Here is a 27285-nt window from a genome sequence, read left to right as displayed (position 1 = left end):
ATAGAATCAAAAATTGACAAACACTGTTTTTGTTCCCCAACCCCCAGTAATGATCTCAGAACTTATTTGCTTCTCGCAAGTTTGATATTGGGTCAGAAAGTAAAGCTCAACCCAAAAAAAGGCAAAGCTGTCTGATCCAAACGCCACTCAAGTCAATGGGAGTCTTTTCACTGACTTCTTCAACAGGCTTTCGATCAAGACCATACTATGCTGCAAAACTGTTTACAGGTTCTCCCAGTGGAAGCAGCTATAAGCAAGAGAACTACCAGAACTGAGGCCACAGAAAGTGTTCCGTAACTGCATGAAGTATTTTTCTGAATGAAGTGGTATGAAAGCCCCACTGGTCATTCCAGTGATCGCTAATGGGTGAGAATAGTACTGCTGAGTTTCCAATATATCCAGTCAGCTTTTTTCTTTCTGACCTAGTTCTGTGCTTTCTTTTAAAAGCAAGTGTCATATGTGCTACACTTACTAGCACTTGGTGGATTTTAAAGCTGTTGCTGCCACAGACAGAAATCACAAAAGGGCAGGCAACAGCAGCTTTGCCGGCACTCCACTGGGATGAGTCTTCTCACCTCTGGTGCACGGGGCCAGGCTGGCACAGGGGATTGTAAGTTACACCCTTCTGTGCCAGTTTCAGAGAATCTGATCCAATATATTGATCTGTATTGTGGAAGTATCTAGGGACCCCAATAATGGGTCAGGGTCCCCATGTGTTAGGTACTGTACAAACACACAATAAAGACAGTTTTTGCCCTGAAAAGCTTACAATCCAAGTATAATAAGTAGTTAAAGCAGGTGGATATAGCAGACAGTTTTTAAAAAGCTAAGGCTTCAATTTAGCAATATAACAAGATGTTTACAATTTGAACTCTCAGCACAAATAATAACCGATCCTTTAGGAGTTCACTTGATTTCTTAAGTATTCTCAGGTCACTCCCATCTTTGTTAATAGTGGAGTTTTTTCTTACCCGTGATATTGTCAAAGAGCTGACAGGAAGCTTTCTTTCATAGGTTCTGTCCATTAATGTGGCCAATTCAGCTGTAGAAACACATGAAAAATTATTTTCCCACTAATCAAAGTTACTGAGAAACTGACAGTAAAAGATTAACTCTTCTGCAAACTGGAACAGGGCATGCAGTCATGAAATTAAACACCAGTTCTTAGCAATGTATTTTATTTTCATTTGAAGTTAGAACAAAATTCATGGAGGATTTTTCAAAATGTTTAATACTGGGAAAAGACCTAAAGCATTAGGTGAAATTAATAAGCGCCTAAACAAGCTGGACAGATGCCTTGAAAGTTCACTGTTGGTTTCAAGTTTGGTGTTTACTGGACAGTGCATCTGTTTTGTTTCTTCTTATTTTATAATAAAATAAAAGTCAAACAACCAACAACTCCTAGAAGCCAAAAGAAGATAAACCTCAAGTCAAATATAAACTGGGCTATATGTGAGTATTTTATTACCATCCCAGTAGCCCAACATGGTAATTTTTTTAACAGTCTGCACAGTGGTTTTAAACTTTGGGGCTAAATACTGAATTTGATAAATCTAAGTTGGTATATTTTTTTGCATTTTTCTTGAATAACCATATCTTGGAAAAAGCTCTATTGCAGCATCTCTGATATGCGGCAAGGGTATCCCATCCATGATACTAAGACAGATTCACTGTCTCTCTATTCTCTTGTGTATCAGCTCCATTGCAGAGTCAGGGATACCAAATGCCTCTGTGGTTCTGGCAGCAGCCCCAGTAGTACTCTTCCTGTCTCCCAGGTCTGGTAACTCGCAAGTACTCTCCTCAAGCCCCCTTTCCAAAAAGCTCTACTCACTGACCCCTTTGCAACTCACTTAGGGCCTGATCCAAAGCCTATTAAGCAATCAATGAGAGTCTTTCTATTGATATCAATGGGCTTTTGATCAGGCTCTTGCAGTGCAATCAAGAGAAGGAGTGCGTTGATTATTTTTAAATTTGTTTTCCACCTGTCATAATATACAATGGCCATAATTTCCAGCACAAGGGATGTTAAGTTCTATACTTCAGCAGAGCGGGAGGGGAGGTGGGCCATAGCCAGGACAGGGAGGAAGAATGGCTCCACTACACCCGATCCTCCAGTGGTGTAAGTATTGTATTTGAGGGCCCTACCACCAGAGGCATAAATCAGTCTGTACCTGTGCAGCTTCCACTTACCGTAGGCAGCCCTGAATCACAGAGCTACAGCTGGCTTCCTGTAGATCCCATTTCCATTCCACCTGAGTTCAAGCTCTTACAGCTGGATTTTTAAAGGTATTTATTTAGACGCCTGATGATGCAGATGGGCTCCTAGGCATCTAGTGGGATTTTCAGAAATGCCAATCCGCATCTTTAGAAATCTAAATACCTTTGAAAATCTAGCTCTATCTACCACTGTAGAAAGGAACTTTTGCCAAATTTTCTAAAAAGCAGCTTGACTTCACAGGTGCTAAGAAGGTGCAGCTCCCTCAGACTGTTCAACATCTCTGAAAATCAGGCCACTTATTTAGGTACTTAAATGTGGATTTAGGTGTCTAAACACAAGATATCTAAGTAGGAAAATTTAGGCCTTTCAACTCAAGACCATGTCTGAACGACCACACCCAGTGAAATGCTGATTATTTTAAACCTAGCTGTAGTTACCACAATTATTGTTAACTTCAACTATCTTTCTCAAGTGTTTGATCTAAGGGGGAAAAAATGTTATACAAGATTCTTCTAGGGAAAGCATGGAAAACTGTCAACAACCTATTGCCTTGAGTCACTAAGCTTAAAGGATAAATGTATCTGCTGTACTTTTTTTTTTTTTTTTTTTAAAAACTCCTTTGAAAATGTGTAGAAAAGGGAATGGTAGAAGGGACTGAATAATTCAATTCTCCTGCAGCTGATCAATTGATCTAGGTCTAGACAACTGATAACAGTTGGAGAGGCCATTTCAATTCTTCACAGCAGTGATAAAATTCAAACTGTGGAATGAACTACTCTTCAAGGGCAACAGATATAGCAGCAACATCAGGTTGACAGCAATTAGCAAAAGGCTAGTTACAGAAAGATGCTCATCTGAGCATGATAAGACTATCTAGAGTTCTTAATCTACACAGTGAATAAGACAGGAAAGTATACAATAAGAATATCTTCAGTATTTAAACAAACAATAACACAACATGGTTCCGTGATGAATGAATATACAGCTTGGGAAACACATTTGTAGCAGTCATTTTTCAGACTTCATTGAGTTGTTGAGGATTTAGTGCATCTCTGTCTGAAACTGAAAGATGTCTAGGATAGCTTTGAGTGTTGCTGTCCAATCCTGAAAGGCAAGTATTTGATGAGAGTTGCACACCCAGGACTTGCAGGATTAGTCCTTTGATCTGTCAATGAAGCTGGAAATCTGTCAACACTTTACCATAGAAAGTAAAGTTGCACCACTGACACAGCTCCCTCAGCCCCAGTATAAAAATCACACTAAAATTAAAGCTTAACATATAGGTAACAGAAATCAGGTTAACTGAAAATTTAACTACATTGCCAGCCAAACTGCAGCTTCTACTGTAATTACTAGAGATGAATGAATATTTTGCAGTGAACATATTCCAGCTTTGCTTCTGTCTGTAGAGCGTGAGAGCAGATTGAATAATTTAAAATAATGAATTTCAGAAAAATTAATGTTTTTTGTTTGTGAATTTAATTCTGTGGATTGCTATTTAATAAAAAAAATAATGTAGCTGTGTTGCAAATCATAAATGTGTTGTGGGTAGGTGTGGCAAGCTGATCAATTGGCTGGTCAAATAATGTCCGTTAACCATGAATATTTGACCACTGTCAAATATTCCAGCAAGAAAGCCCTGAAGTAGGTAGCGGCCTACCTTTTTAGATTGCATCATAGTACCATTCTTTAGAACTTCATTTCATTGTGTTTTGCATTTTTCTAAGTTAAAGTAATTCAATTAAGTAACTTGTTTCTTGTAATTAGGCACAAGTATCTAAGGCTAAGCCTATTGGAGACCATAAATTCTTACTCTTTTATTAGTGATCTAATGAATTAGTGCTTAAAGTATTTTTACCATTTTTTACACTGTTTGACAATATCTTACTGGTCAAATGCTCAACCCTACTTGTGGGATATCTGAATGCAAGTGCATGATTTACATTTCTTAGCTTTCATGGCAGTAAAACCTGACCATATGTGTGTAGAAACACAAAAGGGGAGTTTACATGGCCAAGTGAATTTGTATTTAAATTCTAACAAATATTCACCAAAAATGTTTTTACACTATTTGTCCAGCAGTGGTAATTATCAAATAGGAGATTAATATGGTCAACTCTCATCCAAGGTTAATTTTTACTGAATTATTATCTTTCATAAAAAGGTAGTTTTCCACAGACTACAGAAGACAGTACAACCATATATTGTGTCTTTTATCTAAAAAAAAAAAAAAAAAAAAAAAAAGTGGAGGTCACTTAAATTCAAGGCATCACCTTCCTCCCTTAGTCATGGGAATAACGGGCTCTTCGACATCCTGTTTATTTTTAAATCTGTTCGTGGAAACTAAAATTCCTGCTTCCCACAGTTGGGTGGCTCAGGGAACCTACTAATGAAAGTCTTTCACCTCCCAAGTTACTGATTTCAAATACAATTCAGGTCAACAGTGGCTAACATCTGATTGCTGTTTGGTGACCTGTGTGATATGAATGTGGTCTCAAAAACAAGGAGTCCGGTGGCACCTTAAAGACTAACAGATTTATGTGGGCATAAGCTTTTGTGGGTAAAAAACCCACTTCTTCAGATGCAACATGAATATGGTCTCAGTTCAGTTCCTAGTAGACATCTGTCCATCATACAAACCACTCTTACAACTGGCACCCTTTTGGCAAACATGTAATTGGCATGGAGTTTGAACTATCATCTCACTCACAGTGGTGATCATCAAGAACAAGGTTGAAGCCCACTGATGAGGCAACATTGGGAAGCTGGTACCTATGACATACCTGTCCTGTGAATGAAGACCTACTTCAGTGCAGAATTGTCAAGTGCTAAAGTTCAGTTTTTATAAAAACAAAACATTTTGGAGGAAAAAATGCTGTCCTATGCTGGGAGATTGAATGACTGCTTGAGTCAAGAGCTCACCCAACAACTTTAGTATTACATCAAATGTGTCTCTGCTCTCAACTGCCAATATGCAAATGAGATGCAGCACCCACAGCTGGCCCTGGCCTCCACATTCCTGAGATCCATCAGGAAAGGACTGATTTGTATAACAAAGGCCTTGAGTCACTGAAGTCTACAAAGAGAGCACTGCCATCTACTGTTCTGATTGGTGTTATCAAAACTGTCCTATGTTTTTTCAAACAAAATGAAAAAAAACAAACCTAATTAATTAATGCTGCCCCATTAGTGCGGTCTCTACTTGCCAGCAATCTACTATCCGTTAACTTCATCTTTTTTGTTGATAAAGCAACTGAAATTTTAGAGAATGTAGGTCCATCCAATCCTCCTCCTTTTTGAACATCTAATTTTCAGAACAGAGGGAAAAATCTGTTAATAATAATAATAGACTATCTGTAGGTTATTTGAAAACCATGACCAGAACATGTCAATCTCATCTTTTAAAAACCCACCGTTCTTTGGTTAGTTTTGGATGTGGAACAAATGCTAATGTTCTCCTCTGCAATACTTGGATGTCTCAAAATCCTATCACTCCAGGAACATTAACTTTAGGCTATAATCCTCATTATTTTTATGGAGTCAAGTTTGTAACAATACACCATATATATAACACAGTAAAGGAACAAGCCTGAAACACAACCATGTCATCAGAGCAGTGAAATAGAGGGAATCTGTGTAAGAACATTTCTCATTTCTTTATATCAAAAATACTACTTTCTTTAAATCATCATGAGATGTGCCAGATTGACAACCGTGGAGATTATAGGCTTCTACCAGCAGTACAGATACAAAAGGGGTAAGTGCCAATTTAATCTTCTTTCTCATAGTGTTCTGCAGGAGATGAAGAGGTTTTTTTTGGTTTTATAAAAACTAAAACAAAAGTCTTCTTAATATGAATAATTCATCCTAGCAGTAATTCTTTTTGTTCTTACACACACGATTAAATATGCAGCAACACAATTAGCAAAGACAGGCTACAGTCCAGATGTCTGATGTCATCTCCCCCAACATACTATTAGAAATGACATGGTTTTACTAACTTCTTTTGTTCCTTCCAGGAACAAGACACCAAAAACCCAAACCAAATGAATGAATTTGTTCTGATAACCCTGAGAAAGGGGAAGCGGTCTTGACTTTCAGAGGCAGCCAGGAGTAAGGTAACTGCTTTGGTCCAAGGTCTCAGGCAGAAAAGAGGTTGCAGTCTCCCTCCCAAAAAGTGTCATAAAAGAGCTATATGATCAGGGCTATAGTCATTGCTATCCAAAAACTTTGGTAGCCTATGTACAGTAAAATGAGTTAGTATCAGTCCAGTTATTTATGAATAGATGAAAAAGTTATGTACTATAGAGAGCAGTTCAGATCCATAAACATTAATGCTACAAGGTATCATGATGATCATGACCTCCTGCACCACACAAGCCAGACACTTTCACCCAGTAATCCTGCATCTAGCCTATAACTTCTGGTTGAGCTACACCATATCTTTTATATAAAGACCTCCAATCTTGATTTGAGACATCCTCTTGCACTGGCAAGGAAATTAACTGGATACTTCAGTACATTTCCTCTCCCCCCCAAACTTCTACAGTTGCAAAACCCTCCCAAAAAAGATAAGAAGAAAAATCACAACTGGCACTAATGGGTCCTCTGTGCCAATCATCTGGATTTATCAAGCATAATAGAGATCAGATTACAGCCTCATATTCATGGCTAGGAAAATCCCTTTGCCCAAAGGAAGCTGAAAGCTTTCCATGAAACTACTATGATATGCCATGCAGGTCAGTCAGAGTAGATGCTGTGGTGCACGATGGGTAGGGCCCTACCACATTCACGGCCATGAAAAACATGTAGTGGACTGAAATCTGGTCTTTTATGTGCTTTTACCCTATACTAGACCAATTTCACAGGGAAGACCAGAGTTTCTCAAATGGGGGGTCCTGACCCAAAAGGGAGTTGAAGGGGGGGGTCCACAAGGTTATTTTAGGGGGGGGATCATGGTATTGGCCCCCTTACTTCTGTGCTGCCTTCAGAGCTGGGTGACTGCAGAGCGGCAGCTGTTAGCCAAGCACCCAACTCTGCAGGCAGCAGAGCAAAACTAAGGGTAGCAAGACCATACCATGACATCCTTACTTCTGCGCTGCTGGCGGCAGCTCTGCTTTTCAGAGTTGGGCTCCCAGCCAGCAACCACCACTCTCCAGCTGCCCAACTCTGAAGGCAGCACTGCCGCCTGCAGCAGCACAGAAGTAAGCGTAGCAGTACCACAACCCCCCCCTACAATAAACTTGCAATTCCCCCCACAACTCCTTTGTGGGGTCAGGACCCCTACAATTACAACACCATGAAATTTCAGATTTAACTAGCTGAAATCATGAAATTTACTATTTTTAAAATCCTATGACTGTGAAATTGACCAAAATAGACTGTGAATTTGGTAGGGCCCTAACAATGGGAGATGTAGTCCAGCCCAGGAGTTCAGCCCAAAGGAGATAATACAAGTGCACAGACTACAACTCCCATGAAACATCATAGCAGATGGTTTAATGTTGAACCAATCCAAAACTAAGTTTCAATTGTCCTGACAGAAAATTAATAAATCTCAGCAAAAAATTTAGCAGACACTGATTTCAGTCCGTCTTTTTGAAAGTGAAAATTATCCTCCAATAGTTTACAAAATGACATCTTGCACATCTAACACTTCTTACTCTTCATTGTAAGTAACAGACTGCCTTTTACATTTTGATATCAAAACTTAGAATGGGCACTTGAACTTTTTAAATAAAAAAAAAAAAATCACATCCATAGAATGTGTATTTGGTGAAAGAAACAATTTACAGAAAAGACTTTCTAATTTTAACTAAAGGTATGAAGTCTACCCTTGGGAGAAAGTATCTGCATATTTTTGTTTTGGATCAATAGTAAAAACAGGCAAGACATTTCTAACTTACAGGATTGGATTCTGATCCTCTTACTCAATCTTAGTAGCACTTTACTCCACAAATACTCAGTATGAAGTACTACAAAATGTGAGTAATAGTATTAACTGTTCCATAATGATTTTAGGTTTTTCAGTTAGTCAAGATGAGTAAATGTAAAAACTCTTTCCTTACCCAAGCTGTGCACCTCTTTTTCTCTTTCTTCCCATTTTGAACTGTCCACGTAAGCTGCAGAAAGAATAGATCTTCTGCCTAATTTAAAAAAAAAAAATCATTGTCTAAGTCAGATCACTTAAAATGTTCATTTAGTTAAACTGACACCTTTATTAGAACAAATTTTTATATTTTCCATTCACTGAATTAACTGTAACTGTTTTGTGAGCACTCCATATTTCAAGCAGTTAATTCATCATATATGCATTCAAACCATAGTAAGACAAGACATTGCCATGGTCACTTGCTTTTTCCTAGAAGCCTCTGTAGTCCCCTGCAACGTGAAATTAACTTCCACAACACTTAACTTGATTTCAGCATTTGAGAGAAAGCTTTGGTGCATTAAAACATTTATTGTTCACACACTTCTTCTTTTCTCTACACCTCTAATAAAAGCTTAAGGCCAGGAAACATTCATGAACCAAAGCAAGAAGTACAAACCCACATGGCATCAAACATGTACTTTGCTCCACATACTTCTCCGTTCATGCACATTTGTGATTAGGGCTTCAATTTTTCAACTGAAACTTTTTGGCAAAAAAAAAAAAAAACAAAAAAAAAAAACAGATTCAATAACACAACTTGATGACAGGTTGCAAATTGATGTCAGTTTCCCCAAATTGTTTGTTTCAGAAAATAAATCTGAAACTCAAAACATTTTGTTTCGATATTTTCCAAACAATGTTACAATTTTTAGGTTTGAAATGACTTTGGGTTTTGAAATGTCATTCAATTTTATTCAACAAATTCAAAAATGTTAAAGCTCAAAATTTAAAGGAAAAGTTTAGTAAAAAGTAAAAAAAAAAAAAAAAAAAAATCCATTGGAGGTTGAACAAAATATTTTGTTTATTTGCCTAACATTTTCATTTTAGAACCAACTCAAAAGGATTTTTTTTTTAAATTGCCAATAAGTCAAATAAACAATGGTTATTCTCCAAGCTCTATTTAAGAGACACTGGCAGCCCTGTGAAACATGAGCAAGACTGTTCATAACTTCTGGAAGACAATGGCAAGTGCTGAATCCTGGAGGACAGGGAACACCATTGTGCAAAGGAATACATGAGAGGTGCAAGGGGCAGCATGTCATGTGTTGCTGAAGGGGAAAGAGGTACAGATATGGATGTAAAATGCTTTGAAAGACTTGGATGAAATATATATTGTAAGTACAAATTACTATTATGGTTCCACATACTACATAGCACTTGTTTTCAAGTCCTCATCTGAAAGCACTAACAAACGTCATGAAATTTAAAGTCATCGTTTTTCATTTTACTCCTAGTTATTTTCCTGCTATAGTTGGAAGCTAGAAAATGAACCTCTTTCACTTCACCATCCTTCTTTTTAAAGATGTCCAGTTCTACATTTCTTTGCAAATGTATGTCAAAAGATTTGGTGGCCTGGAGTCCTGTGGTCAAAATACATTACTGTATGTATTCAGCTGTACAAAAAGGTTTCAAATCACAAGAAGCATTTAATATCCTCCATTCTTCAATATAAGTGGTAGGTGTGTTAAACTGTGATAATTTTAATTAGACATTTTAGAACAATTTCCCCTTTTGTGTCTGTGTGCATAGTTAGAGTTGGTTAAGAATGCCAGCCCTAGAGGCTGAAATGTGATGTCTCCACAGAACACACAGTATAGACACCATAATGCAGGGACATTATGCAAAAGGAAGTTGCAGGGGGTCACAAGGTTATTTGGGGGGTGGGGGGGGAAATCATGGCCAATCCTACTTTTGTGCTACCTTCAGAGCTTCAACCCTAACTGTGAGGGTAGTTCAGTCTCCATGCTACTTCACTTTTGTCACAAGGATACCCGTTAGTGCCAAATGAAAAGGTGGTGATTTTTGTGACATGGACACTGACCTACTATGAAGCAACAAGGAGAGATTTCAAATCAGTAAAATTGTAAACACACCCACAAACTCCACTAGCAGAGGAGTTTATGTACACGGTTTTAAGGGGAACTCTGGTTCAATTTTACCCAAAATTTTGCTTTTGTAAAAACAAGCTTTAATAAAAAATTGTTAAGTTGGATTGCTGTAGGTCAGTAGTCTCCAACCTTTTTATGCCCAAGATCACTTTTTGAATCTAAGGGCAACCTAGGATCTACCCCATCCCTTCCCCGAAGCCCTGCCCCGCTCACTTTATTCCCCTATCTCTCCGTCGCTCGCTCTCCCCCACCCTCACTCACTTTCACCAGGCTGGGACAGGATGTTGCAGTTCAGGAGGGGGTGCAGGCTCTGGACTGGGGCCTGAGGGGTTCGCAGTGTGGGAGGGGGCTCTGGGCTGAGCCTGGGGCAGGGGGTTGGGGTATAGGAGGGGGGGAGGGGTGCAAGCTCTGGGAGGCAGTTTGGGTGCAGGAGGGGGCTCCAGGCTGGGGCAGTGTGTTGGGGTACAGGAAGGGGTACAGGTGCTGGCTCTGGGAGGGGGTCAGAGCTTGTGGTGCAGGAGTGGGTTTGGAGTGCAGAAAGGGGAATGGGGTTCTGGTTCCAGGAGGGGGCTCAGGGCTGGGGTGCAGGAGGGGGTTTGGGGTGCTGGCTCTGAGAGGGGGCTCAGGGTGGGACAGTCACAGAGATCCCCTTGGGACTGTCGCCTGATGTGCTGAAATTACCTCTGAGCCCATTTTCCCTGCCAGCTTGGGACTCTAGAACCCTGCCTTGTTGAGCCAGACATGATAGCCTGCTGCAACACAGACCCAGGGTCTGGGCCATGTCCTCAAAAGCTGCAGACTAACTAAAAACAACTCAGCAAGTTACCTGTCTCCAGCACCCAGACACCCAGCTCCCAATAGGATCCAAACCCCAAATAAATCAGTTTTACTCTGTATAAGGCTTATACACGGTAAATTCGTAAATTGTTCGCCCTCTATATCACTGATAGAAAGATGCACAGCTGTTTGCTTCCCCGGGCATTAATCACTTACTCTGGGTTTATTAATAAATAAATGATTTTATTAAGTATAAAAAGTAGGATTTAAGTGGTTTCAAGTAATAATAGCCAGGACAAAGTAAGTCACAAAAGCAAAATAAAACAAACTCACAAATCTAAGCCTAATACATTAAGAAACTGATTACAAGTAATATCTCACCCTCAAAGATGTTCTAATAAGCTTTTTTCACAGACTAGACCCCTTCCTAGTCTGGGCCCAATCCTTTCCCCAGTACAGTCTTTGTTAGATCCAGCAGACATCTCAGGTGGTAAGCAGGGGTTTTCTCATGATTGTCAGCCCCTTTTGTCCTGCTCCACCCCCTTTTATAGCTTTGGCACAAGCCGGGAATCTTGTCTGTGCTTGTCCCCGCCCCCGCCTCACCAATGGAAAAGTACAAGGATTAAGATGGATTCCAATATCATGTGACATGGTCACATGTCACTAAGACCCCTAGGGCTTGTCTACAGTGGCAATGCAACTTTCTCGCTCAGGGGTGTGAAAAAACACCTCCTTGAGCGCAGCAAGTTTCAGTGCTGTAAAGTGCCAGTGTAAACAGTGCACCAGTGCTGGTAACTACACCTCTCATGGAGGTGGGTTTTTTAGCATGCTGGGAGAGCTTTCTCCCAACACTCTGCCATGACTACACAAGCCACGTTAAAGCGCTGCCAGTGTAGACTAGCTCCTAGTCTCCATTCTTCCTGGGTTGGCCCACCCTACAGAGGAAGGCTTGCAGGTAAATAAACCATTTACGACCAATTGTCCTAGTCAATGGGAGCCAGCAAGAGTCTAAGCCACCATTAATGGCCCACATTTTACATAATTACAATAGGACCTCAGAGTTATACTTCATAGGTCTAGCTTCAGATACAAGAACGATACATGCATACAAATAGGAGGAATATATTCAGTAGTTTATAACCTTTGTTATATCTTGCAAGAGACCTTTTGCATAAAGCATATTCCAGTTACATCATATTCACACTCATAAGCATATTTCCATAAAACATATAGAGTGCAATGTCACAGTGCTGGCTCTGGGAGGAAGGTCCAGAGTGTTGGGGTGCAGGAGGGGGTACAGGGTGCTGGCTCTGAGAGAGGAGCCAGGGTCTGGGGTGTAGGAGGGGGTTTGAGGTACAGAAGGGTGTATGGGATGCTGGTTCCATGAGGGGACTCAGGGCTGGGGTGCAGGATGTTTGGGGTGCTGGCTCAGAGGGGGCTCAGGGATGGCGTGCAGCCTCCCACCAGGCAGCACTTATCTCCAGTGGCTCAGCGAGGCTAAGGCAGGCTCCCTGCCTACCCTGACCCTATACCGCTCCCAGAAGGGGCCAACGTGCCCCTGCAGCCCCTGGAGGGGGGACATGTGGCTCTGCATGCTGCCCCTCTCTGCAAGCACCGCCCCCACAGCTCTCCCGGCCCATGGGAACTACGGGAGCAGCGCTTGCAGGCAGGAGCAGCACACGGAGGGAGATGCCTGCCCCCTGGGACCACGCTGGCCGCTTCCGAGAGTGGCATGGGATCGGTTAGGCAGGGAGTCAGCCTTAGAGGCAGCCACACTATGCCCCAGGAGATTACAATTGCCCAGTCGATCATGATTGACAGGTTGGTGACCACTGGTGTACGTGGTGTTGTTATAGCCAAGTTGGTCTCAGGCTATTATAGAGACAAAGTTGGGTGAGGTACTATTATCTCACCCACCTGACCTCTCTAACTTTTGTTGCTGGATGGATAATGTTTAAGTGTTTATCCCTGCAGATTTTACAGTCCCAACATTACAGCAGGGTGCTAGTTCATGTTAGCCTGAAAAGCAGGTGACTGGGTACATGACAGTATGGTGGTGAATGTGGAATAAATCTGACTACATTGCCAAGCTGTAGTCAGAGCTAGTGCTAGGCATAAGCAGACTCAACAATTGAGTAAGGCCCTGAGCAGCTCAAGAAGGCTCCCTATTAATTATTAGTATGTATTGTGCCCCCCGCCCCCAAATTTCTGCTTAGAGCCCCTACTGGGCTAGCACGGGCACTGGCTTTAGTAACCCCTTTATTCTGGGTGCAGGAGCCACAGGAGGCCATTCAGCTCTGACTCGTTCTTTGCACGCAGAGCTCCCAGAGCACTTTACACTGGCGGGGAGGGGCATGATTATCCCCATTTTACAGGTCGCCCCAGCAGTGCGCTTCGGAGCCAGGAGTAGATCCCAGCTCTCCTGCATTGGCCTGTGGCGCCTGGGCCATACAGGAGCCGTGCGCGGGCGGCGAGCTCGGGCCCGCTCTGGCTCAGCGCCCCAAGGGGCTCCTCCTACCCCGGGGCGCGCGGGAGGGGATAGGACCTAGCGGTGCCCGACAGCCTGATTCTCCCCAGGAGTCCGCACCCCTCAACGAGCCCCAGGGCAGGTGGAGCCTGCGGGCTGCTCCGGACCGTCACTCACCTGCCGCGGCGCGGGCCACTCTCGCACCCCCAGCCCTGCCCCAGAAGAGCACGGCTCGCCGGAACACGGGGGCCGCCATCTCGGAATGTACCAACTCCTGGAGGGGAGACGCGAACAGCCACAGAGACAGTACTCCCCTGACCTAGCTATTTAGCTACTGAGGACTCGCGCCCCTCCCTGCCCCTGGAGGGACACCGGCACTAGCAAGCGCGGGGGGGGGCGGGGAGTGAAGTCCATTTACAGGTGGCCTCTTTCCCGCCCGCCTGCATCTGGGCGCAGATGGTACGTTCCGAGGACAGAATGGCCGCCGCGGTAGCCGGAGGTTCTAATCGAATCCTGCGGGAGACAATCAAACGTTCCATACTGCGCTCAGCTGCCGCGGCGCCCGGCTGCTGGAGCTGCCCGCACGGAGGTACTCGCGGGCGCCTGGCCCAGGCTCGGGAGATGAGCGGGGGTTGGGGTGTCCTGTGGGCTATAGAGACGACCGGCTGCGTACTCCAGCGACGGCGTCACGGCCTAGGAGGACTACGCTTCCCAGCATGCACTGCAACGCCTTGGATTTAGTGGACTCGGCAAATTGGCCCTGGGGTTGCTGGGACGTGTGGTCCCTGCTGAGCGCCATCTGTTCACTGCTGGGCTGGCGTGGAGCGGCCCCTTGGCCTGTCAGCGGCGTGCTTCGCAGCGTGTGCGCCAGTTGTGTTTGGGGTTAGGCTCCGCCGGTGGGAGCGGCTGCGGGGCTCTCGGAGCTGGCTGTCTGCCTGCCCGCCCTGCCCCCAGCAGTACAGGGGGCTAGAGAGCCGCTTGTGTTAGCAGCTAACAGCGCTCAGCGTGTGGCTGTGCTGTCCGGAGGGGAGCGTGTTACCCCCCCAGCCACATGGGGCATCACCCCGAAATAGGGATTTCTGGGGTGGGATCAGGGATGCTGGAACTAGGAGTGCTGGGGTGCTGTAGCACCCCCTGGCTTGAAGTTGTTTCTATCATATGCAGGGTTTATAGTTTTGTTCAATGGCTTTCAGCATCCTCTACTGTAAACATTGTTCTAATGCCACTGGGTAGGTTAGGGACGTGGTGGGAACTGTGGGTTCAGTTTCCAGCTCTGCGACTAGATCCCTGGGTGAGTAGTATGCAGATCACTTAATCTCTGTGCCTCACTTTACCAATCTGTAAATATAAGATCACGCCTACTGGCCTTCAAAAGTGCTTTAACTTTTTATTTTTTTATATAAAAATTTCCCAGGGAGAACAGTGCCCAAACGCCCGTTGCCTCTGATTGTTGACACCAAGTGGTTATTTTGACCAATTTTCCAAATGCCCTAACCTGATACATACTGTGTTCAGTTTCGTAGAAATAAAGAAAAGGGAATCCGCCCAAAAAAGCTGAATTTCTGTTTCAGTGCTTCTGGCATTTAAGAGCAACAGAACAGCCTGTGTAACTACATCCTTGTTCCATTCCTTACCTACAACTTGTGATGTTGGAGGTGCCTTAACTGGGAATGGCCTTCCATTTATTATTGTCCTATCCTTTTAGAAATGGGAATTCCTCTATGGGCCTTCCTTTTATGGACGCTTCTGAACAATGAAAGGCCACTTCAACAAAAGCAGGTTTCTTTACAGAGCTGCTTTTCTTAGTGAGTGGAATCTCCATGATCCCACAATGTACAGTGCTAGTGATCAGTTCAATACTTGCTTTTACCCTCTAAAGTTTCTTTTCAATTTTCTAGTGTATAAGTTACAAAATTAAGGGTATAGAGTACTTCAGAAGACATAGAATTGAATTCAACCGAGATAAAACTATTCCGTCCCATACACAGACTCTCTGTCCCAGCACTGATTCAGTGGCTACTGAATGTCTACCTTGTATGATACCCAGTTTATCTGCCTTAGAAGGTTGAAGGGATGTCTGCCTTGCTGGGATGTACTTCCAGAGAGTCTAGATATTCCAAACCTGATACTGAAGCTTTGTCTACACTATCAGTGCTTTGCTGATATAGCTATATTGGTGTAGATGCAGCTTACACCAATTAATTTTTTCTATTAGCATAGTAACAGCAGCTTCCTGAACAGTGTTAGCTATGCCAACAGAAGCACTTTTATATCAACATAGCTGTGTCTCTGCTGGGGTTTTTTGTCAGCATAATCGTGTCGGTTAGGGGATGTTGGTTTTTTCACACACACACCTTCCCCGACCGATATAGCTCTGCTGAGAAAACTTTGTAATGTAGACAACTGGTCTTAGACAACTAAAGGTTTGTTTTCACTGCAGCCTTAGCTTGAGCTCTTACTGTTGCTGAGATGTATGCTAAAGCCTGAATGATGTTTACTCTTGGGCTGGTAACCCACCCATTTTGCACTGTGGATACAAGCTAAACCACTTGGGTGCTGATAGTCCTCCAGTTCTTTCCCCAAATTAGCCCCAGATGCTCAGAAGGACAGACAAGTTCTGCAGTTTACTGGGAAAGAACTATAAAGAAGCTCAGTTTACTTTAGCACTAACAGCCATGAGATGAGCCCCTCAGAAGTTCTAGTAATACATGCACCAGGGACACTCTTCAGTATAGCTTTGCAATGTGGCCACTCACACCTAGGTGAGGCCAACACAAGTGCTCATCACCCTCAGTTAACTCTGCAGTCAAGATATATCCTATGCCATCCTCTCCTGTCTTTCAGCAGCTTCTAGGAAATGAGTTTGTTTACATAGAATAAACATTTCTTTTCACTTTTAGAAAATATTGTGGAAATGTTTAAAAGACCCACTCAGTTGCAAAATGTAAGAATTTTTAGCTGGGTAGAGAAGCAGTTTGGAGTAGGTTTTCCATAGAGATAAATAGTAGCTGTATATTTCAGTGCAGCATTCATAATGCATATACCAGTCACCCCACCAACCTCTCTACTTGTGATTTTTATTCTGTTCCTTCCTGCTTTGTTTTCTTTTATCTTTCAGATTGTAGTCTTTTTGGGGCAGGGATTTGAGGGCATGTGGGATTTAGCAGGATCAAGCCCAAAGATAGAAGTGTCTGAGTTGAAACCACAGTTCTAACACGGGGCTTTATAGCTGCAGTTGTAACTAGTGGTAGGATACACTAGTAACTTCTTAGTAGTAATCACTGATTCTGGGTGGAAGCTGTATATGTGTAATTAACGCAATGAAGGAACAAAAGACATTGTTTCACTTGAAGAATCTAAAACAGGAAGTGTTCTGTCAGCTCTAGAATTAGGCCTTTCATGGTGATTGGTCCAGTCCTATTGTTTCCCACTACACTTTACACAGTCATGACTACCAGGGCCTCTGTCTGCATTGTCCTCTAAATGTTTCTAATTACCTAATGAAGAACTACCTTACACTCTTTGAACCCCTTGCTAATTTGTGTAGCTTTGAAAATCTGTGTATTTAGTGCCCCTTTACTTAACTTTTTACTGAGTATTATGGTTAGGCTTTTCTATATTTGTCTATTTCTGCTGTGTCTGCCAACATGATATCTGGGTGCCATATATGAAGTAGACTTCTTGACTCTTCCTGTGTTGGATACTGAATCCTGGAGTACCATGGGGACTACTTTGTAAGGGTTTCAGAGTTTCTAGCATCTGGCTGTATAATCCTCTATTTTCAAATTATCTGCAATCTTGCATCTTTCCTTTGCAATCAATGTACATATCAGGTTGCCCTGTACAGTTTGTTTTTCCCCATTAAAATCAATTAAGAAAATGACAAAGCAAAGAAAATAATTTGGACTAGTTTTTGTGCTGTGGAGTTTGTACTAGGTGAGTTTTATATCCAGATGAAATTTGAAAACGAAGGCTAGTCAGAAATAATATTATTTATTATTTGTGTTGCAGTAATGCCTAGGAGCCCCTCTCAGGGACTGGGACCCCGACCCCATTGTGCAAGGCACTATCCAAACACAGAACCAAAACCAAAAGTCTCTGCCCCCAAAGAGCTTACAGTCTAAGTGTATAACAAGAGAGAACAGGTGGAGGCAAGCAGAGAGATGGGGGAGAGAAAGGACAAAAAGTGACTAAAAATGGTATTGTGGAGTTCCATACTTTTTTCCCCTCCCTCTCTCTCCCTGATTTTCAAATCAAACTTGTGCAATTTACAAGTCAAAAGATGAGTTTTCTAAATGTGAGGGCTAAACTCAGCCATGGATCTGGTAATCTAAATGCGTTCTTTCTGCCTTTCAACAGAGAAGTAAAGTTTAATGTGCAGCCCTGGGACACTATTGCCTCCTAGCTGACTGCACTCCATGCTTTGGACAGCTGTGGATATTAACATCGCTTGCTGTGGTGCAGTTTCTCACCTTCAGAAATTTTGTTAGTGAAAATCCAATAAATAAAACCTCAGATGCCTTAATTTCTCCAAATCAGAGGATGATACTTAATAAGTAAGGCTACAATTTTGTCATGGCGGTCACGGAATCCGTGACTTCCAAAGACCGCTGGCAAGTGGCTGGGAGCTGCAAGGTCCTGGCGGCTGGGGGATACCCCACAGCTCCTTGTCGGTGCAGGTGCTGGTAGCCTCTGAGCCACTGCTGAGGGGATCCCACAGCTCCAAGCCACAGGGGGAGGAGGACCCTGGAGCTCCGAGCTCCCCTGTGTGGTGATGGGGCCCCCAGAGCTCCCAGCCGGCCCCTGCAGTGACTCCCCATTTTGTCATGGATATTTTTAGTAAAAGTCACGGACCGGTCACGGGCAGTAAAGAAAAATTCATGGAAGCCCGTGACCGGTCCGTGACTTTTACTAAAAATATCTGTGACAAAATCTTAGCCTTATTAATAAGACTACCTCAAAATAAAGAATGTGTTGTAAGTTATTAAACTGATGATCTCTTGATGAGATGTTAGAAATGGCACATTTCAGGGGTGGAAGGAGGAATGAATATACCAATTTTCAACATTCTAGTTCAGTGGGAACAGAACAATTATCATTTAGTCACCCAGTTATAACCGGTTACCATGAGACAAGACACACTTGAAAGAAATGAGGTGCATTTATTTCAACCGTGTTAGGATGGTTTGCATTGATGTATATTTTAATATGTATAGGTGGGCCTTTATTTTGTTATGTAAATAGAAATCTTAGGATTTTCTTTTTTTTTTTTTTTTTTTGGTTCCTTAGAATTTTTGGTTTGTGTGTATGTATAAATAAAACCATCCTTTTTTCCTACCGATATGAGCTGTTCCATTAGTTAGGCTACTTATTTCCTTTTTGTATTCCCCTAACTTATGATTAAGCCAATACACAAAAAAGATTAGAATGATTCCATAAGCAACCTAGAAGAGTGGATTGTATCAGTTTAAACTATTACAATAACCCTGTTAAAATTGCTTTGTTGCAGATAGTTTTTGTTACTGAAGAGATGTCTGTGATGGTAAAGATTTTGCAAACAGAATTTAGCTGACAATTAGCTGAAAAAGATGAGATGCAAAAAAAAATTGAGTTCAGCATCAAAGTCTTGAGATTGTAAACTCTTTGGGGCGGGAACCATGTCTTCCTATGTATTTGAACAGAACCTAACACGAATGAGCTCCAAACTTGATTGGGAAGTTTGGGTGCTATTGTGATGCATATAATAATACATGCTCATCTTTCAATTTTTTCCCCCTTTTATGAAATTCTTTTGGTACTTCCTGGCTTACTCAAGAGATCCCAGAATGCATCATTCTATGACAGCACAAATATCAAAATCTCTTCTCAGCCACTATTTGTCCTGTCATAGAATGGTGCATTCTGGGATCTCTTGAGAAAGCCAGAAAGGAGCACTACTAAGAGGATTTCACAAAGGGGGGAGCTTTTTTCCTCCTTTCTGCTTTGACTGCTCTCACTGATTGGTTAGTGGGGAAACACACATCTCAATTTTAATTATTTTTTTGCAGTTTACTTTAATTACGCATGAAGCAAAACTATTATACTGCTCACGCCTCCTTGTCTATATTTGCCCTGCAAAGCTGTAGGAGTAAATACTTATTTTTGTCAGTAAAGTAAGCAACTATGACTCAGAGACTCACAGTTGAGAAAGAAGGTGCCATGTTTACAGTCACATTTTGACTATGATGCACTTTAAGAGCTTGGTTTTTAAAGGCACTGAACACCCACAGCTTCCATTGACTAAGCTGCAGGTGCCCAGCACTTCTGAAAACCAGGCCCTAAATCTTCTTGTGGTCCCGGATTACATGGTAAATAATAGCAGCAATTCCTAAATGCAAACTTCAATGTTCTCAAACAGTAAATCTAATATTATGCTGAATCTTCCTCTTCCTTTCTCCCCATTTTTAGCAAAGAGATATCTGCTAACCGATAATATTATACGATTGCGAGATTTTCAACAGAAGAAGATAGCAACTCAACATAAAATTTATGGCAAGAAAGGTACAAGTGTTTATTTTATTGAGCAATACCATCAATATTAAAATGAGCATTTAAGATTTCTGTTTGTTCCAGTCAAGGCCACCAAACCACAGTGCAACTTTGGAACTTTTTAGAACAGGTAACTGTTTTCTTCTACAGGGAAACTTAGTACACCTCTACCTCGATATAACGCGACCCTATATAACACGAATTTGGATATAACGCGGTAAAGCAGTGCTCCGTGGGAGCGGGGCTGCGCACTCTGGCGGATCAAAGCAAGTTCGATATAATGCGGTTTCACCTATAACGCGGTAAGGTTTTTTGGGCTCCCGAGGACAGCGTTGTATCGGGGTAGAGGTGTATAAAATTTAGTAAGGGCTTAGGTATCCAGAAGAGGGTTATGCCAATAATTCTGTCTTAATCCACTTTGTAAATTAGCAATTTTGTGCTATTCAGCTATTTCCTTTCTCCCAACCTCTCATCTTGTATCTCCTCTGATTCCAGTGACACCTGTAAATTAGAAATATGAAAGATGAGTTCAGGATCTCCAAAATGAGTGTGGAGTAAAGTCTTGGATTGTTATTGTTAATAGACAAAGTCCTATTAGGGAAAATCTGTAGAGGTTCCTTCTCCCTTTATTTAATGAAACATAAATCTGCTGTGAGGAGTTCATAAAGGTTATGCAGGACTTCTCTTCATGAAGCTGTCTGATTATACACAGATTTTGTTTCTGTTAATGTTAACTTTTTATTTTCACAAATGTAAGATTATCCCAAAGAACAAAATGAGGTTTGTTGGGGGTGAGGGAGCGGGGTGAAGGATGTTCTGTGAAGATGTAAAACCCAATCTTTGTGGGGGCACAGAGGGGGAGCTGAGAGTTATTTCCTGAGATAAAAGATAGAAACAAGTGTTAAAAAATTTAATTGGCAATATAGTGTCATAATGCAAAATAGGATAAAAGTGAGATACTCGTAATTTAAACATGGGATGAATGGCATGAAACTGGGTCACATTAGCGCCCTGGGGGAGAGAAAAAGCAATGCAGGTGAGACATAATCTGCGGTTGGCCATTTGACCGATCCTAAAAAGAATCAATCAATTGACCGGTCATACATTGGTCAAATATTTTAAAGTAGTGATTTATTAGAACACTAACCAAAAAAAAAAAAAAAAAGGTAAAACTTTATGGTCCCCAATAGGCTTAGCCTTAGGTAGATAGTTATGACTAATTACAAAAAACAAGTTACTTAACAGTTATTTTAACTCAGAAAATTGCAAAGTGCAATGAAATGAAGTTGTAAAAAGTGAAAGAATGGCACGAGGATGCAGTCAAAAAGGTAGGCTCCCACCTACGTTAGGCCATTCTTGCTGGAATATTTGGGAACATTTGACTTTGGTCAAATAAATAGGTGGCAAATGACATTATTTGAGCAGTCAGTTGACTGGCTTGCCAAGCCTAACATAATCACAAATCTGCTGTGGAAATTTGCTTTCTTTCAAAGCAGCATAATAAGTTTCTTCATACTTATTCATTTTTCTGGTACTTTGTATAGATATACCATTATTTAAACGGTATTCTTTAAAAATATTAGGCAACATGGCAATTCTTAAAAGCTTTTCATGTTGAAAAAATAGTGCTACTTCTTAAAACATCAAATGCTTGTTTTGTGTCTGATTTAATAGCGTTTATCAGATGAATTCTCCCTAGAATGTGGTTTTACACTCTGTGATGTTTACTTCGGGTTGTGCAAATTTGGACTAGTAGTCCCACAGTCGATCAGGGTTTCACCACAAGGAAAGCAAAGGATTGGTGGATTAATAATTACAATACTACTAGTATTGATTTGCACAGATCTGTTAAAAGTACATGTTTGTTTTTTATGTTTAAAAGGGCTCTCTTCCCTTTCCATTTCCACTGCTTGGTTCACTCATAAGATCCCTGCTATAGTGGTGGAATTTCAGTATGAGGAGGACGTGGAATAAGATTCATAAGATATATATTGAATTTATTAATGTGGGTCAGGCACTGTTGCTAAATGTAGGAACGAAGCTTTATAGGGATTCAGAACATACTTCACTTTGTTCGTCTACTTGGCTGAGTTATATTATCCCCTGGGGACTAATGGATCTATAATATGTCAAATTCCTAGTTTATGGTGCATATGTTGGGTGTGTTCTTATTTCCTGCACCCACCATAGTATTTGAGAGACCAAGAGAAGTAATTACATTTTTTACCAAGATCCTATGGTTATAGCCTGTGCATTTCTGTTCTAGCTTTAGAAGAGTATGAGACATCTCTTCTCCTTGCTTCTTTCACTTATCCAGGGCTATGAATCCCCCAGGCCAATACTGTTATCTGGTGATTGGTGTAGTCCCGTGCCTGTTTGAGTCTACAACTGGGACTGGAAGAAAGAAAGAGGAGTGTCAAAGCTCTTGGGGGTTTTTACTTTTATATCCCATACAGTACACGGTGCAGAAGAGTCTAGAAAAGCTTTAGATTTGGAGCCCTTTTTAAACTTGCGGAGTCCCCCTCTCTTTCAGACATTCGAATTTTCAAGGAAAACCCCAGATATGTACTTCTCTGTGGGCAGTATTATGCCTATTATTGGGGAAATCCTTTTAATGCTATGACCTTGTCTACACTACAGGTTACTTCGGTATAACTTACGTCGCTCAGGGGTGTGGATTATAAGTGCCAGTGTAGATAGCAGTATGTCAGCAGGAGAGCTTCTCCCACTGACATAGCTATCCCCTCTTGCAGAGGCAGGAGTTATTAAGCCAATGGGAGAGCTGTCTCCTGTCAGCTTAGAGCATCTCCACCACAAGCAATGAGAGAGAGAGAGAGCTATATCTATCTCACAGAACTGGAAGGGACCCCGAAAGGTCATCAAGTCCAGCTCCCTGCCTTCACTAGCAGGACCAAGTACTGATTTTTGCCCCAGATCCCTAAGTGGCCCCTTCAAAGACTGAACTCACAACCCTGGGTTTAGCAGGCCAGTGCTCAAACCACTGAGCTATCCCTCCCCCAGCTGCATTGGTGCTGTAGTGTAGATGTAGCCTATGAAATTGTCATACTTCTGGTACAGAGTATAGTATACTGACTGAAGGAGCTGTGTCCAATAGACTACTGCAACAATTTGTTTACTTTCAGATTCATATTTTAGAAATATCAAAGAAAAATTGAAGAAAAATAGAATAATCCTCAAAGATGAATTAAAAACATTGCTGCATTTGTGCCAGACACCAGACGATGTGGAAATAGCTAAAAATGTTATTTACAGGTAATTTAGAAAAAAATCCAAAGCAAATTGTTTTCTCTGTCTCCTTGTATTTTTCATTTATGGTAATTTTATTTGTAATGTATGCCTCTAGCAATGATGAAACGTTGAGCTCAGTAAAAGGAAAAAAGGTTATGGAGAGTGAAAAAGCCGCTCGCACCTGGATGTTGCCCTGCAGAAAAAGATGGAAGCATGCTGGCATGAAAATAGCCCTGCTACTGCCTGTACTGCTTTTGCTTTGTAAATAGAGGACTAGAGTATTTAGGGCTGTCAATCCAACACATTTTACAAGTAGCATGTGTACTAAAAAAATAATGCAACAAAAACCAATACAAATAAATGCTGTAGGCCCACTCTATTGCTAAACTGATAGAGATTAGTTTGTGGGCAAAAGAAGAGATGACATTATTATTACTACTGTTCACTTCATTATTTACTAATTGGCTGGAGCTGACAATGTTCTTTCCATGCAATGATCTTACTGTTGTTCTAAATGCCATTGACTGTATACAGAGAGAACAGTCTGCCTAAGCCATTTCACATGCAGATTTCATTGCCTCTTGAAAGTCATAATTAGTCACAATTTTCCACTCCTGATGTATTTTTACATTTTAAAAATCTTTTCTAATCAGGTACCATGCAGAGAACAGAAATGTGGCCTTTGGTGAGTTTAAATTTGGACCCCTTTTTATGAGGCTGTGTTATGAGCTGGACCTTGAAGTACCTGCAATAGAACTCATCAAAGATCAGGTAGCTTCCCTTTATATATATAATTTTTAAAAAAAATTATTTTCCACTTCAATTCTAATTTTGGTTAGTAATATGTTGCATGTCCTGACCTCCCGTGAGCTCAAAGTTATAGTAAAGTGGAAGATTTGTAGAAATAATGAGAATTTATTTTCTAAGATGCAAAGGCATGTGGGCTGATTAGCCAGTGCTGACTTTCCAGTCTCTGCTTTTCTCTATTAGGAACAACAATTGAAAACATTGAACCAAACTGGCATTTCTGTTGTAATTGGGAGGTTAACTGGATTTCAGAATAATTACAACATTTTCTATAAAATGCATTGAATAGAAGTAGTTCTTCAATCTACCAAATTTACCTAACATTGGTAAACATATTTCACTGATGCATCTTTGGACATTGGTGATTCTGAGTTTTTTGTATAGAAGATTAGGCCCAGATTTAGAGATGTTGAGCATTTGCAGCAACTCTTGAAGCTTACGAGAGTTTTGTGTGTGCTCAGCACCTCTGAAAACCAGTCCCTTAATGCTTTACAGTGATAAAGACTAGTTTTTGGACAGCATTTTGAAGCTATAAAATCCTATATACATGCTACCTAGGTCATTATGACAGGGGAGGATGGACTTCGGAGCCCTATAATGTAGAGAGAGGATATTATCAGCCTGTTCCAAAGCTCACTGAAGTTGATGGAAAGACTCCCTTTGACTTCACTGGGATTTGGATCAAGCATTAATTTAGTAACATGGTTGAGCACGTGGCTAGCTTTAAGCATGTAAGAAATCCCTTGAAATCACTGAGGCTGCTCACATGCTTATTCAGGCATGTCTTTAAATAAACATCTCTTCGAATTAGGGCCTATGTAAGAAAGGCCCTGAGTTCTTGCAGTACTGATGAATGATATTAGATCATGGAAGGCAGATGTCACAGTTACCGGGCCAGCCACATCTTAAATACCTTTGTGTCTTTCTCAAGTGCACCCCTCAGGTGACAGGCCTGGCTTCCTGCACCTCACTCTTGGTGGAACCATGTGATCCAACCGCTCCTAGATTGTGTCTTGAGGCTGTAGCACACCTGTTTACCCAACCATCTTAATCCAACAGGCCCAACCAAGTTTGGCACCTGTAAGCCCCTTTTTCTCCAGGCACCAGCGCCAGCTGATTAAAGTGACTCAAAAACAGCATCTTCAAAACAAAGTAGCATTTAATTGCCAAAGGGAACACAGAGTTTAGGCAAATGGGTCAACACAACAAAGAGTTGAATATATTCCCTTACATAAGCTTAACTTCCCTATTCATAGCTCAGGTAGGTCTGACTTATTCCCATCTGTGGGTTGAGAGAGCCAGCTTGCTTGCTGCAGTCCCTGTGTATGTCTCCGTCAGTTTGGGTGTCCGCCTCAGGGTATGTCTACACAGCAAAAGTGCACAGGCTAGCCTACTCAAGCAACCTTGTCCGGCTCAAGCTAGGGTGGTAAAGATAGCAGTGTGGACATTATAGCATGGGTGGCAGCATGGGCCAACCACCTGAGCTCAGACCCACCATGACCACCTGGGTCTGAGCTCAGGGTGGTTAGGCTTTGCTGCCACACATGCCATAACATCCATGCTGCTATTTTTAAGATGCGAGCTTAGGTGAAACTAAGGAATGTCTGTCTACTTGGGCTGGTAGGCATGATCCCAGCTGCAGTGTAGACATACCCTGACAGACCAGCTAGATCAAGCCTAAAGCACCACTTAACTCAAGCTAGAGATTTGTGTGTGTAGCTGGGAGTCATATTAGGGTGTAACACTCAAGTTGTAACTCAAGCTGACTGTGCTGTAAAGACATACCCTACGTTTTTGGAACAGCTTGATCCTAGGTTTTGGTTTGGGAACAATATACCTTGCCAGACCATCTGGAGCCAGGCAAGGGCTATTCCCAATCCATAGGTTCCCCATTGTTTCTCCCTTAACAACCTCCTTTGATTTAACTTCTGGCAGTCAAGCAGGTTAATGTGGAACAGATAACCAGAGGGACATGCCATATTTATAAAAAAAACTACATGTAATAAAGGCTACAATTTTTTTCACAGAAATTTTTTAAAATGTAATGGCAGAGGTGTGTGAAAACGAGGCCATCTCACGGAAAGGGGAAGAGCAGGGGGCCTGTGGGAGAGGTTGGAGAGTGAGCCCATCACTGTTAGGAGGGAAGACCCTGAGGAAAAAGCGGGGCTGGAGAGGAAGCCTGCTTTGGACTCACCCCGCAGCAGCAGCTCCTGTCGTGTAGGGCTGGGCCTGGCTCCCTGCTCCAGGCATCAGTACTTGGCTCACTTGGACACGGCGCCACTAAGGTATGGCTCGTCCGTCCCTCCATAGATGGAGGAGAGGAGGGTCAAATTGGATTGTCATTGTGACCTAGTCCATGGGTCGCAATGCCACTCAGGTTTGGTGTCTCCGCCCCTCTGTCCCCATCTGCAGAGTGGCGGACACACCAAACCTGAGTGGCCCTGCGACCACATGGGCCAGGTCACAACTCCCAGAAGGGAAAGGAGCTGTTGCTGCGACGATCACAGACTTTACTCAGATTCATATTTATCAGAAACACTGATCTCCCTGCCAAAGTCGTAGCCTTACATGTAACCTCTTCATTCTCCACAGTAACATTCAGCTGTCACTAGTGCAGCCTCTGTGGATAGAAATTCAAACTTAATATACCTCTAGCATTGTGTTGTCTCACACACATTCATTTCCCTGAATGCTCCATGTTCGGTATAATTTCAGTGAGGGGAAAATACGCTCATTTTTCATTCTAAGGCGCGCTCTCATTAAATTTTCTGCTCTTGGTAATTACAGCCTTAGTCCTGGTCAGCTCACCACTTTTGTTCTGTGTTCAGCAAAAAAACTTCCTTCAGTTTGATGGTGCTGGCATTTTTTCCCTCAAAGACATCATTAATCAGTGTTCAGCTACAGGAAAACACAAACCTGAATTTATAACTGTTAAGCTTTCAAAGTAGCCTGTACCCAGTCAGTTCTGTTTGTACTAACTTAAAGGGCATGTCCTGCCATCAATCTTTTTTGAAGTAGAACTCAGTAGGAAGTTCTTCTTCAAAAATCAGTGACACAATATGATCTAAAGTTCAATGGAAAATTAAAGATTACTCCACTGGGGGATACAAGCAGAACATTGAGAGCCAAATGTATCACTTATGGGGACATGGCCAGCAGGGCCGGCTCTGGCTTTTTTGCCACCCCAGGCAAAAAAGCC

General features: G+C 42.0%; 2 protein-coding genes across 2 annotated transcripts in view; one reads left to right on the top strand and one right to left on the bottom strand.

Annotated features, from left to right (window-relative positions):
- The window catches only part of MRPS27 (mitochondrial ribosomal protein S27), a 63365-nt gene extending 49496 nt beyond the window's left edge, over window positions 1-13869 (bottom strand). Inside the window, exons 1-3 of the mRNA XM_024219838.3 lie at window positions 13680-13869; window positions 8287-8364; window positions 972-1042 (exon numbers count right to left, since the gene is read on the bottom strand). Coding sequence (XP_024075606.1) covers window positions 972-1042; window positions 8287-8364; window positions 13680-13758 — 228 coding nt within the window. The 5' untranslated portion in view covers window positions 13759-13869. The remainder of the gene's footprint in view (window positions 1-971; window positions 1043-8286; window positions 8365-13679) is intronic.
- A 33-nt stretch (window positions 13870-13902) lies between these two features.
- PTCD2 (pentatricopeptide repeat domain 2) overlaps window positions 13903-27285 on the top strand; it is a 30821-nt gene continuing 17438 nt past the window's right edge. Inside the window, exons 1-4 of the mRNA XM_024219952.2 lie at window positions 13903-14091; window positions 19950-20042; window positions 23174-23303; window positions 23933-24050. Coding sequence (XP_024075720.1) covers window positions 13959-14091; window positions 19950-20042; window positions 23174-23303; window positions 23933-24050 — 474 coding nt within the window. The 5' untranslated portion in view covers window positions 13903-13958. The remainder of the gene's footprint in view (window positions 14092-19949; window positions 20043-23173; window positions 23304-23932; window positions 24051-27285) is intronic.

The sequence above is a fragment of the Terrapene carolina genome, unplaced genomic scaffold, assembly GCF_002925995.2.
Source record: "Terrapene carolina triunguis isolate 2854851 unplaced genomic scaffold, T_m_triunguis-2.0 Scaffold69, whole genome shotgun sequence".
NCBI classification, from domain to species: domain Eukaryota; kingdom Metazoa; phylum Chordata; order Testudines; family Emydidae; genus Terrapene; species Terrapene triunguis.
The sequence above is the reverse complement of the archived record's forward strand: the minus strand, read 5'-3'. Positions and strand labels throughout refer to the sequence as shown.